This window comes from Carassius auratus, unplaced genomic scaffold (assembly GCF_003368295.1).
Source record: "Carassius auratus strain Wakin unplaced genomic scaffold, ASM336829v1 scaf_tig00036604, whole genome shotgun sequence".
NCBI lineage: Eukaryota > Metazoa > Chordata > Actinopteri > Cypriniformes > Cyprinidae > Carassius > Carassius auratus.
In genome coordinates this window covers 18,548-32,500 of record NW_020526318.1, presented here as the reverse complement: position 1 = coordinate 32,500, position 13,953 = coordinate 18,548, and the positions used below count along the sequence as shown (strand labels likewise).

The 13,953-nt window shown below is 42.9% G+C and overlaps 2 protein-coding genes across 2 annotated transcripts in view; one reads left to right on the top strand and one right to left on the bottom strand.

Annotated features, from left to right (window-relative positions):
- Nucleotides 1-9,526, bottom strand: part of LOC113082607 (spectrin beta chain, non-erythrocytic 4-like) — a 73,248-nt gene extending 63,722 nt beyond the window's left edge. The window contains exon 1 of the mRNA XM_026254187.1: nucleotides 9,483-9,526. The gene's annotated coding sequence lies outside the window, so the exon portion shown is untranslated. The remainder of the gene's footprint in view (nucleotides 1-9,482) is intronic.
- Nucleotides 9,527-11,138: 1,612 nt separating this feature from the next.
- LOC113082608 (flavin reductase (NADPH)-like) lies at nucleotides 11,139-13,658 on the top strand. The gene is made up of 5 exons (XM_026254188.1): nucleotides 11,139-11,343; nucleotides 12,270-12,431; nucleotides 12,960-13,049; nucleotides 13,144-13,275; nucleotides 13,401-13,658. The coding sequence occupies exons 1-5, from the start codon at nucleotides 11,259-11,261 to the stop codon at nucleotides 13,553-13,555; spliced, it is 624 nt and encodes a 207-aa protein (XP_026109973.1). The 5' UTR covers nucleotides 11,139-11,258; the 3' UTR covers nucleotides 13,556-13,658.
- Nucleotides 13,659-13,953: the final 295 nt, after the last annotated feature.

The following is a 13,953-nucleotide window of genomic DNA, read 5'->3' as shown; positions in this document are numbered from 1 at the left end:
TTCTGGTTGTGGACTGTGAATATTAGCGAGTAAATGTGTCGAAAGGGCTGCTTTTTGAAGGTGGGTAAATCAAGGAGTTGAAGCCTTATTCTACTGCTGTTCGTTGCAGAGTATTGCTCATTATTACACGGCTTTGGCTGTGCTCTGAATCTTCCTCACAGTAGCGGCCCGTCGATAAATCTCTGCCTCTCTTACAGAGCTGACAAACGTAAACTCTGCTCATCCTCCTCCTGAGAGATACACAGTTTCACCGAGAAGTGATGCGGGGACACTGAGGGACTCAAAAGCACACTATTCAGCAGCTCAAACGACTGGGTCAGTTATTTAAAGTGCATTTTTATATTGGCCTAATGAAAAATCATTGTTTTGTTCAGTTTGACTACAGAAGTAAATATATTTTTCAACATAGAAAAAAATGTAAGATTATTATGTTTACTGCTTACATTTTTTCAAAACTTTGCCTCTTCGTTTAAAACATTGCACACACAAAATGCAAAATGCCTCACATCTCTTGCAAAATGAAGCACTGCATTCGAAATATCACAAACACATCTCAAAAGCAAACATTTGCAAAACACCTTTGCCATAATATTAATTCCTGTTAGATATTTCTGTGTTACATAGAACTGTGTGTTGTGTTTTGCAAAAAGTGTCAAAAGCAGAGTCAAAGGCTGAGAATTAGTGTATGATTTGCAGATTTGGTGTGTGGCTCTGGTGTTTTCAGAAACTGTGTGACAAGATTTTGTGTGTAAGCAGCTGAAACAAACCTGTAATGTTCTCGTTCTCCTGACACCAGAGTATTCATGTGCAGAATATATACTAGCCTTACTCACTGCAGAGTTGTATTATTTTTCTGGATTTGGTTTTAAACATAACCTTAAAATTATTAGATCTAGATTTACTGGTTTTATTCAAATATTATAACTGCTTCCACCTAAATACCTAGATTTTTCTATGTAAAATAAGGTAGAATTATTTAAGATGACACTTTTTACAGTGTAGTACATAACATAAAATAATATGCATATTTTCAAAAAACATCAAGAAATATTAAAATTAAACACTTACAAATGTTCTTAGTTTTATATAAATGAAATCCTAATTTCATATTAGTGTCACGCCCCCGGGCTGATCTGTCTGTTTTTCCCCATAGTGTGTGTTGTTTACACTTACCATGTGCTTCTGTGTCACCGTGGTGCCCGTCTCCGCCCTCTTGTTTCATTATTATCTTGTTATTGGTCACCATCACCTGCTCTGCATTATGATAATCACTCCTTCTCTATTTAGTCTCCTCATGTGTGCTGTCTGTTGTCAGATCGTCGAGTTGTTTTCGTCCTTGTCTCAACTTTATCCACATCCCTTGTTTAGCCTACACAGAGATCGTGCCCGTTTTGTTTTCATCCTCTAGTTTGTTTGTTTTTTCCCTCTTCCTCCTGCTTTCAGGCAGCGCTACTCTCCAGCCTTCCGTGTTAGAGCTCACCGATCGCTGTCACTCCTCTTCTTCGCCGCGCCACAGCGCGCCACCAGTTCCCCGCCTCAACAGCGCCCCCGCCTCCCTGTCAGTTTGTCCGGGCATTGCATCAGAGGATTTCCTAGTGGAATTCGTCCAGGAGGCTCTTTTGGATCTGCTCCAGACTGCCCTGTTCCTGGATAGTTTTTTTGTTAATTCTCATTTTTATTTTTTTCTCTGTCCTTTGGAATTAAGCCATCTAATAAACTGACCTTTTGAGCACCTGCAACTGAGTCCCAGTCTCGCCCCTTGACAGAACGATCTGACCACCATGGACTCAGCAGGTGCAGATCCCCTCAGATCAGCCGTCACCCAGCAGGGCATTCTCCTGGGCCAACATGCCTCCCAGCTAACGTCCACATCGCGGGAGGTTGAGTTCCTTAATGCCAAGTTGTCGGAGCTGACTGCCCAGCTCCAGGAACTTCAGAGACAGACGCCTGCAAGATCGGAGGACCCCACTGGCCTTTCCTCTACCCGTCATGATCCTGAGCCTCATGCCAACAACCCACCTCCCTATGATGGGAACCCTAACTCCTGCAGAGCCTTCCTGTCTCAGTGCTCCCTAGTCTTCGCCCTCCAGCCCCGCCGATATGCCCAGGAGGAGACTAAGGTGGCTTACGTTCTAACCCTCCTCACAGGCAGAGCCCGTGACTGGGGAACTTCAGTGTGGGAGGCCCGGGCTCCCTTTTGTGCCTCGTTTGGGGCTTTTCGACAGGAGATGGTCAAATTATTCGACCGTTCTGCTCGGGGTGATGAAGCAGCGGCCCAGCTGGCACGGCTACAGCAAGGAGGCCGCTCAGTGACCGAGTATGCCATTGAATTCAAGACCTTAGCAGCGGCCTGTGACTGGAATGAGGGGGCTTGCAGAGCTGTGTTTCGTGCTGGACTAGACGAGGAGATCCAAGACAAGATCGCCACCCAAGAGCTTCCACGCAGTTTCGATGATCTGGTCGACCTGGCCCTCCGTGTTGAGAACCGCCTTCGCCTTCGTCACCAACAACTGACTGCTCGCACTTCTTGGAGGGTGGGTGAAATGACCAGCGAATCCACCCCGGTCCTGCCTCTGCCATCTCCTGCTGACCCTGAACCCATGCAGGTGGGACGACTGCGTCTTACTTCCCAGCAGAAGCAAGAGAGACTCACCCGGGGCTTATGTCTCTACTGTGGGAGGGCCGGACACTTCATTGGAAAATGCCCGCTAAAAGCCAAGGCCCATCAGTAGCCAGGGGGATTCTGGTGGGCACATCTCCGCTTAATTTCCCCCACTCCTCCCGCACACTACTTCCCGTGGGTGTCCAGTTCGGAGGTTCTCGTCACTCCTGTTCGGCCCTGGTGGATTCTGGGGCTGGTGGTAGTTTCCTGGACACGGCACTGGCCAAGCAGTGGGGAATTCCCGCCATTCCCCTCTCTACTCCTATCTCTGTTCGGTCTCTGGATGATTCCCCTATCACTACCATCACTCACCTCACCCCTCCTGTAAGTCTTATCGTTTCTGGCAATCACCATGAGATAACCGAGCTGTACCTTCTTGATTCCCCGAGTGCCCCCGTGGTTCTGGGACACCCGTGGTTGGTGCAGCACGGTCCTCATGTGGATTGGGCCAGAAACTCAGTCTTGTCTTGGAAACAGTCTTGTCTTGAGTCTTGTTTGGGTTCTGCCTCTTTTCCTGGTTTTGTGTTTCCTGTTGTGCAGGTGGATGATGCTGATCTGTCCGGGGTGCCGGAGGAGTACTGCGATCTGCGGCAGGTCTTCAGCAAGTCCCGGGCTGTGTCCCTGCCTCCTCACCGGCCTTATGATTGTGCCATCAACCTCCTCCCAGGCACTTCTCCGCCCAGGGGTCGGTTATATTCCCTGTCTGGTCCAGAAAGAGAGGCTATGGACAAATATATTCGTGAGTCCCTTGATGCCGGTCTCATCCGTCCCTCCTCGTCTCCTGCTGGCGCAGGGTTTTTCTTTGTTAAGAAGAAGGACGGCTCCTTGCGCCCTTGTATTGATTACAGAGGTTTGAATGACATTACCATTAAGAATAGGTACCCCCTGCCCTTAATGTCATCTGCCTTTGAACTTTTGCAGGGAGCCAAGGTCTTCAGTAAGTTGGACCTCCGCAATGCTTATCACCTGGTTCGGATTCGAGAGGGGGATGAGTGGAAGACAGCATTCAACACTCCTTCGGGACATTATGAGTACCGGGTGCTACCCTTTGGCCTGACAAATGCCCCAGCTGTCTTCCAGGCCCTGGTTAATGACGTGTTGCGAGACATGGTTAACAAGTTTGTCTTTGTGTACCTAGATGACATTCTTATTTTCTCTCCTTCACTTCAGGTACACACCCAACACGTGCGCCAGGTGCTACAACGGCTGCTGGAGAACCAGCTATATGTTAAAGCGGAGAAGTGCGTTTTCCACTCCAAGTCAGTTCCCTTCCTGGGCTATATCATTTCGGCGGAGGGAATCAAAGCTGATCCCGCTAAGGTAAGGGCCGTAGCCGAGTGGCCACCTCCAGACTCACGTAAGGCACTGCAGCGGTTTCTGGGATTTGCCAACTTCTACAGGCGCTTCATCAGAAACTTTAGTCAGGTTGCTGCACCCTTGACAGCTCTTACTTCCACTAAGGTACCGTTTAGGTGGAATTTGAAGGCTCAGGAGGCCTTTAATGACCTAAAGTCCCGATTCATTTCTGCTCCTGTTCTTTCATTTCCAGACCCTGAACGCCAGTTTATTGTGGAGGTGGATGCTTCTGAGATTGGAGTAGGTGCGGTCCTTTCTCAGAGATCCCCCAGAGATGGGAAGGTACATCCCTGTGCCTACTACTCTCACCGCCTGAGCCCAGCAGAACGGAATTATGACGTAGGGAACCGGGAACTGTTGGCGGTCAGGCTAGCCTTGGGTGAGTGGCGTCACTGGTTGGAGGGGTCAGCACAGCCCTTCTTGGTTTGGACGGACCATAAGAACTTGGAATATGTCCGTTCGGCCAAGAGGGTGAGTTCACGCCAGGCCCGATGGGCACTCTTCTTTGGCCGGTTCAACTTCTCTCTCTCGTATCGCCCAGGCTCCAAAAATATAAAACCTGATGCCCTCTCCCGTCTTTACAGAGATACAAAAGGAACCAGTGTATCTACTGAAACAATTATCCCTAAAGAGATTGTGGTAGGGTCCCTCTCCTGGGACGTGGAGAGGAGAGTGCTGGAAGCCATACGAGAGAGAGAGGTGCCGAGGGAGTGCCCAGAGGGTAGACTTTTCGTGCCGGATGGGCTGCGCCCTGAAGTCCTCCAGTGGGGGCATTCATCCAAGTTAGTCTGTCATCCTGGGGTTCGGAGATCTCTGGCTGCCATCCGCCAGCGATTTTGGTGGCCATCCATGGCCCAGGACGTCAGGCAGTTTGTGTTTGCCTGCCCAATTTGCGCCCAGAACAAGAGTTCTAATCAGCCTCCTGTTGGTCTGCTACAGCCCTTACCCATCCCCTCCCGCCCCTGGTCACACATAGCCCTTGACTTTGTCACTGGTCTTCCACCATCGAGGGGTAACACCGTAGTATTGACGGTGGTTGATCGCTTCTCTAAAGCGGCCCATTTCATCCCCCTTCCCAAACTGCCTTCAGCTAAGGAGACCGCTCAAGTGGTGGTTGACCACATCTTCCGGATTCATGGCCTTCCGGTGGACGTGGTTTCTGATAGGGGGCCACAGTTTGTCTCCCGATTCTGGAAGGAGTTCTGTCGACAGATCGGGGCCTCTACGAGTCTGTCGTCAGGTTTTCACCCTCAGACCAATGGGCAGTCCGAGCGGGCAAACCAGGTTTTGGAACAAGCTCTCCGCTGCCTCACGTCCCATAATCCGAGTTCTTGGAGCCAACAGTTATCCTGGATTGAATATGCCCATAACTCCTTGCCAGTGGCGGCCACAGGTATGTCTCCATTCCAGTGCTCCATTGGTTTTCAACCTCCTATGTTCCCCTCACAGGAACCCGATGCTGCTGTTCCGTCTGCCTTAGCCTTCGTCCGCAGGTGTCGCCGCACCTGGAGGAGGGCTGAGGAAACCTTGGCTCGGGTTTCCAGACGAACCAAAGCAGCGGCTGACCGTCACCGTATTCCTGCTCCCCGCTACGTATGTGGTCAGAGAGTATGGCTGTCTACCAAGGACCTTCCTCTCCGGGTGGCTTCTCGCAAGTTAGCCCCCAGGTTCATGGGGCCATATCAGATCACCAAGGTATTGAGTCCGGTGGCGGTAAAGCTCAAGTTACCTCCCATACTTGGTCGGGTACACCCAGTCTTTCATGTTTCTCGGGTCAAGCCTGTGTTTCATTCTCGCCTTAACCCATCTGCTACTAACCCTCCCCCTCCCCGTCTAGTGGATGGTTCCCCAGCCTTCACTGTCAGGAGGTTGCTGGATGTCAGACGTCGTGGTCGGGGATTTCAGTATCTGGTGGACTGGGAGGGATATGGTCCGGATGAGAGGAGTTGGGTCCCGGCTCGGGATATTCTGGATCGGTCGCTGATCGAGGACTTCAACCGGCAGCGTGGTGGTACCTTCCCTGGAGCGCCAGGGGGCGCTCCTGGGGAGGGGGGTAATGTCACGCCCCCGGGCTGATCTGTCTGTTTTTCCCCATAGTGTGTGTTGTTTACACTTACCATGTGCTTCTGTGTCACCGTGGTGCCCGTCTCCGCCCTCTTGTTTCATTATTATCTTGTTATTGGTCACCATCACCTGCTCTGCATTATGATAATCACTCCTTCTCTATTTAGTCTCCTCATGTGTGCTGTCTGTTGTCAGATCGTCGAGTTGTTTTCGTCCTTGTCTCAACTTTATCCACATCCCTTGTTTAGCCTACACAGAGATCGTGCCCGTTTTGTTTTCATCCTCTAGTTTGTTTGTTTTTTCCCTCTTCCTCCTGCTTTCAGGCAGCGCTACTCTCCAGCCTTCCGTGTTAGAGCTCACCGATCGCTGTCACTCCTCTTCTTCGCCGCGCCACAGCGCGCCACCAGTTCCCCGCCTCAACAGCGCCCCCGCCTCCCTGTCAGTTTGTCCGGGCATTGCATCAGAGGATTTCCTAGTGGAATTCGTCCAGGAGGCTCTTTTGGATCTGCTCCAGACTGCCCTGTTCCTGGATAGTTTTTTGTTAATTCTCATTTTTATTTTTTTCTCTGTCCTTTGGAATTAAGCCATCTAATAAACTGACCTTTTGAGCACCTGCAACTGAGTCCCAGTCTCGCCCCTTGACAATTAGAGCTAATTTAATGGCATAATTTTCATTATTTGGTGAACTAACCCTTTAAGGTTGACATATCTAAAAATAACATATTATGTCTTTTTAATAAATAATGTTTTACTACTTGTACTGTATGATTATTATTTTTTTTTTTTTTTGTCTTACGAGAAATAAATTTAAGGTCAGAATGTAAATATAAATAGGATTTGTGAAAAACAAACAAATAACAAATTTGGCTATAACAAATTAGAGTTGTTGTTTTTTCGGTCCAAAATATATATTTTTTCAGTGCATAAGAATTTTTTTCACATCATGTTCTGGACATGTCCCACTGCTTGTTTATGTATTTATGAAATATTTGAACTAATTTAATTATGTTTTCAGCTATTCAGCAATAAGGGTTTAGTTCTTTCAGCTTATTTGAACATATTTTACCATACCACAAAATGCATTTCTCAGAATTCCACAGATTTTTGGCCCAGAAAAAACTATAATAATAATAATAATAATAATAATAATAATTCCTTACATTTATATAGTGCTTTTCTAGGCACTCAAAGCGCTTACATTGTTACGGGGTATCTCCTCATCCACCTCCAGTGTGCAGCATCCACCTGGATGAGGTGACAGCAGCCATAGTGCGCCAGAACACCCACCACACACCAGTTGGAGAGGAGACTGGTGGAGAGGAGACAATATGATTTGGTCTGGGCCAGCTTGTATTAATTATTTAGCTCTTTTTAATTTATCAAAGCAGCAGGTACCATCCACCCTGTTTCCTCAAGGTCAAGAAATAAGCATTAGGATAATGACATCATGTTCCTAAATCAGTTTCAATCTTCTCAAGACGGCCTGGATGACAATCTGACAGAAGATCTGCCTCAACAAAAACAACAGTTGCCCTTTAAAAAGGACATTCTACATTTAAACTCAAATAGATCAGGAGCTGGAGCTTCTTCTCAGACTGTATATGTTGCTTTCAGGGGAATAAAAAAAGTGATCCAGTCCTCAAAGGATCGAGGAGGACCTGAGGGAGATCATGCCATGCTACATTAACATGAAGGCCACCAGTCTCCGGGCAGAGGACTCTCTCTCTCTCTCTCTCTCTGTCTATGCTTGCTGCCACCTTCCTTCATTTCTTGATTGAATTAAGTAGATATAGACATAATAATGAATTTATTCCACTGAAAATCTACTTGGGGATCAATGCCATCAGCAGAACTGGACAACACATGAAACATGTGCACTTACAAACAGAGCTGTGTATATTGGGTTTCAGAAGCCCAATATGATTTGATTTTTATTTCACCAATTTATTTTAAAAGACAGCCAACTAATAGGTGCAATAGTGAACGTCAAGACTATACGGACCGCATCAGCGCTATGACATCACACTGGGACACTATGACACCTGTTCTGAAACCCTTTGTTTAATAAAGCAAGCCTTCAATCTCATCACTGTGAAAGGCTGAAAAGAGAGTAGATTACTATGTGCAAAAAACATCTCATTTAAAAAAATATGCATTTGCATCAAATCAACTGAATGCACAAAAAAATTTAGTTGTTTTGGAGTCTAAGCAAGTTGTGTATTAAGAAATGTATAGCACATATACAGTATATAACTATTTCAGACTACAGCAACATATGCAGCAGTGTTTTCAATGAATAAAATAACATATATATATATATATCACATGTATATGGTTTTATAAATAATTGAGATGTGTGTCCTTAAACAGTCCAGTTATAGGTGGCTCAAAGGATATTTTAAAAGGTGGTAGTATAACAAGCGTAAATATTCTTTTTTATCTTTTCAAAATGTTGTTCTTTTTACATTTTTTAAAACAAATTCTGATATGCTGATCATATTTATTTTTAGCATTTTTTATTTTAATTACTATTTTTGCCATAATCATAAAATATCAATTTCATAACATTATTGTTCGCTATTATAACTCCTGTGTAATGCATTTATTCCACCTGCTGTTTTTGCAGAAGTAAACAATCTGTATAAACAAACATTTTTGTGCCATATATGTCACTTTAGGTGCAGCTTCTGTGCCTCCTTTGCAGTCTTAATACTATACACAGTCAGATTGTGCATTGATTTCAGAAGACAATACAACAGGAGCAATGCAGACACACCAGCATATGTAACCTACTGATTGCATTTAACCTTACTATGACTCATATGTCCTGCCTCTTGTTTCAACTAACCAAGATGGCATGGATGGCAGGTTCATGTTTTAGACAAAAAGTCCACTGCTGCTCATTTCTGACACATGACTGGAGCTGTGGGTGCAGCTTGAATGCACGGATGATGGATTTCTTCAATGCATTCACCGCATTGTTGACCACTATTCCCATCACCGTTTACACCCAGCGCTGTTTATTCTCGTCGGCTTACATCTCTAATGTTCATGCCACCTATTAAATGTTTTCTTTCATTCAGGCCTGTCACTTTACATTGACACTTATTGGGTTTACAAGCAACTTTCCTCAATGTGGTCCAATGGCAGTGTGTTGGAAAATGCAGCAGCGAGCGGATATGAAATACCAGGCCTGGCTTTCTTAAACGGAAAACCAGCGGTTGACATTTACATCAAGCACAATATCGCTCAAGACACGGCCCAGAAATGACTGCAGTGTGTGTCCAGCACAGGCCGGTGTTCGCTGCATGCACCGTCCAGGAACCGACGGACATTATACCAGCGACCGGGAATCACTGTTCTCCAGCACGGATCTCAACGCGATTCACTGCGTCCTTACCTGCACATCCACTCCTGAGGATGAATGATTATAGCACAGATCGGCTTGCTTCTCATGCGATGTATGAATAATCCCGGATGGACTGAGAGCTGTCTCTTTTCTCTGGCATACTTGAGTCAGGTGCGCGATGAGAAGAAAGGGACTCGGTGACACCGGTCAGTGCGCGGCTCCTTCAGGCGGGATATCACTCGGATCACAATAAAAATGTGTCTGAGGCCAGATTTGTTTGCTCGGTCAGATCGCCGGTGTGCTCGGATATCCCGTGCACCGGATCCGCACGCGCTCTCTCTCTCTCTTTCTCTCAGCAGTAGTGTGATGGGGAGCCACACACACACACACACACACACACACACACACTGGTACAGTGACTAGATTAAAATTAGATTAAAGCCCTAGATCCAAAAAAAAAAAAAAAAAAACATTTACCCGACCTATAACCTAGTCTTATTGTAACTAGAGCCCTCTTTCTCTTTATGTATATGTAGCCTTTATATGCACACTCACACACACAATACAATGGTGAAAAAAAGATTTATACATAAGTAAACTAAACCTAGACCAGAAGGGCTCCGTATAGACCATTAAAAATGTAATTCGAAAGGAAGTAAATGTTCTGAATAATAAATGTAAAAAACGTATTTACTTATTAACTTATTTTAATAAACTTATTTTATTTCTGCTAGTTGCCAGAGCTACATTTCTCATTTTAATTAATTTTAAGATAACCCAAAACTGAAACTGAAAAAAATCTTAAACTTTAGTCTATAGACATATTTAAAATAATAATAATAATAATAATAAATTAACCAAAATTAAATATAGTAGATCCATATTTATGTACTTATATATAGTCTATACAAAGTATTTGTATATTTTATATATAAAACATATAACACTATATTTAATATTTAATATTACATTTAAATAATCAAATTGTAAAAATGTAATAATAGTATTATCAAGTAAGTTTGCATTAGTGTGTTAGTGCATTAAAAGTGAACTTCTTTAATGCATGACAAAAGATTATTGAAACAATAATGAACCAAAAGTGAAAATTCTTCATTTGACATAGTTACATAAGAGCACTTACGTGTGTTAATAAAAATAGTCATGTACGTACATGTTTAAGCATTTTTTAAGTTCACTTTAGGGACCTTTTATGTTATTAATATAATGTTTTTTAGTATTCAAGGTCCATAGCAGGTGCATGCCATAGTGGTTCATTGTAATTCACTTACTCACCCTTGGTTGACAAGTACAACATAGAATCATGGTAACCTATGGTTATAAATAATTATTTCAAAATGAACTATTACGAGTGAGAAAAGTCCAAAACCAACTACATTTAATAACTTATAATAAATAACCCATTATATTCTAATAGGTGATCAAAATCAGAAAGATATTTAGCAGTCGTTTCAACTTTAAAAGGTTTTAGGAGTTAAAGACGCGTTACAGTAACCCACCAACAATCTCCGCCCTTGACTTGAGCATTCTTTGCTGTGATTGGTTAGCGCTAGTCATATGCATTCAGCGATTGGACAGCTGAAAAGTCATTCACGTGGCCTAGCAACAACAGCAAACAGAGATCAGATCAAAGGGCGGGGCTTGTTACAATACTACCCTAGTTTCCTGAAGGAGGCGTTACATACGTGACAGCAGCAGTCAGTCAGTGACATAAACGTTCAAGATCAGGACACTGCTAGTGCTAGAGTGTGGGATTTCAGTCAAATCTTTCTTTGCACGTGGAACTGACCAAAAGCATTTCTACTCAGTATGTCTGATGCTATAAAGAATGTGGCAATATTCGGCAGCACGGGGATGACGGGGTTAGCGACCTTACCTATCGCAGTGGCCGCAGGTACACAGATACACAATAACACTTGGGACACACTGTACATGTTATTCCAAATTGTCTTCTCCTAAAGGCTTTAGGACATTTCAGTGCAGAGCTTGTGTTTGACCTTGCACAGATGTGACTTTGTTTAAAAATAGAAACTTGTGTGGAAAGTTGGGGTCAGGATTAACATAGTTGCATAGCTGCTGATTAATAACACGGACCCAGTCCCAGCATGTTGTTAAACTTGCATTTTTCTGTGAATTCAGTCTTTGTTAAAAAAAAAATACTGTTTTTGTTTAACTTGTTTTTTCTTATGCATTGTGATTACGAGACGTTTGCGAAACTTCTTAGTCATGCATATTAATAACTAACATGCTGCTGAGTCATAGTATGCATGTTAAAGATAAGCATAAACTGACCGTTTTATCTGAACACTGCAGAGGTCTTGATCAGCTTGCCTCCACTTCAGTTGTATTCATTGTCGTTTTGTTTTACTGAGAGTAAATAACTGTGAATATCAAATTAATATATCTATAAAGGTGGACGATTAACATAAATGTAATACAAATTAGTGCTCAGTTTTTTGTTTCGATATTTTATATTTTATATCTCATTTACGCATGAGCATAGACTCTAAAAAATGTTGGGTTATTCCAACCCAACTTTGGGTCAAATATGTACTAACCCAACCGTTGAGTTAAATTTTTACAATTACATTTTTAACCTAAATGTTGGGTTAGTCCAAATTTGACCCAGAGTTGGGTTGAAATAACCAAGCATTTTTAGTTGCAAAATTATTTTGGCTGCACTGTGCTCTATTGTCACGTTTATTGATAGTTGTGATATCTTATGGTCATCTTGACCGGTCAGGCATGGCGTCTTGCATGGTCTTTCTCTTCAAGCATATTATTAGCAAGTCTTCTCACTTAGACTTTTGTCTGTTCCAGGTTACAGCGTGACTGTGCTGGTGAGAGATGCTGCAAGGCTTCCTCCAGACCACAAGGCCTCCAGAGTCGTGGTGGGAGACGTTCTGAACAAAGAGGATGTGAAGAAGACCCTGGAGGGTCAAGATGCGGTGATTATCATTCTGGGGACAAGAAATGATCTCAGTGAGTTCTCTAGCAAATTCACTTAGTAATGCATTTTTTTTTTTTAGTTATACATGCATCATTTGATTGCACTTTATTTTATTATACATGTGCTATCTACTTACAGTGTACTTAAAGTGTATGTGAATAAGAGAGTATACTGGTAATATAAGGTAACTATTTGGGCTAGGGTTAGGTTTAGGGGTATGCTCAGGGTTAGTACCTAATTATTATGTAGTTTTTGTAATAACATTAAATAATTACATAGTATGTAAATGAGGAACAGGACTGTAAAATAAAGTACTAGAAATTAATCAATTTGACTCAAAATTCTAAATAAAATCAGCATGAAAAACTAGTTTTACCTCCATATTGTGGCATAATTCAGAATAGAAATACGTTTGGGAATGAATTGCATCATGAAAAATGATGCCTGGAGGGAATGTTTGAAATAAGTGGTTGAAAATCAAATAAAGGCTTGGAGTTACTAATAATTGTATCCAAATATTATTCAATTTAGTTACTTGTTCTATGAAATTTTTTCTGCTGGTCCCACGACGATGATGTCTGAGGGAACCCGGAACATTCTGGAGGTCATGAAAGCCCGTGGAATCCATAAAGTTATTGCGTGCATGTCAGGTATTGATGTCTGAGCCGTGTTTCTGCTTCATTAGTGTGCAAGCGCGTATGACACATGAAGAAACTGCTGCATCTCCCTCTTTTGAAAACACAGCGTTCCTCCTGTGGGATCGTGCCAAAGTTCCTCCTCGTCTGGTGCCGGTCACTGAAGATCATGACCGAATGTACACTGTCCTGAAGGAGTCAGGATTGGACTATGTAGCTGTCATGCCTCCGCATATTGCTGGTAATAAGCTGTAAAAGATCAGCATCCCTAAAATATGGATTTTCATTTAATTGTCTGTTTTGGTTAATTTTCAACCAGGACCTTTAATGTATGTTTAAGAAAATATGTGATCGCTATCTTTCTAGGTGACAAACCTCTGACAGAAAAATACACCGCGACTGAGAACATGTTGAAAGGAAGAGTCATCTCCAAATATGACCTGGGCCATTTCTTCGTCAAGTGCCTTTCCACTTCTGAATGGGATGGAAAGACGGTTGGAGTTTGTGGAGAATATAGTTAATCTACTCAGGGGCACTTAGTAATTATTGATTTATTGTTCACCAGCCAAAATGACTTCACTTTTGCAGCATCCTTTTTTTTTTTTTATACTTATGCCATTACAGAAGTTTAAAATAACTGAAACTTTTTTTTTTGTTACTGATTGCATCTATAAAGTTTTATTTTTATTTTTTATAAACATAAACTGACCAGCAATAAACATCTATAGTTAATCGTATAAGTTTGTTCTTACTGAAAAAATTATTAATTGGAGAACTTCGTTGTTTTTTTTGCCTTAAGAATCAATGAATTAAAAACTATGTCATTTGCCTAATAATGTAATCATTTTACGTTGTGTTTAAATAAAGATGTCAGTTTACAACGTTATTGTTTCTCTTTTACGTTGGTAGTATATTATGT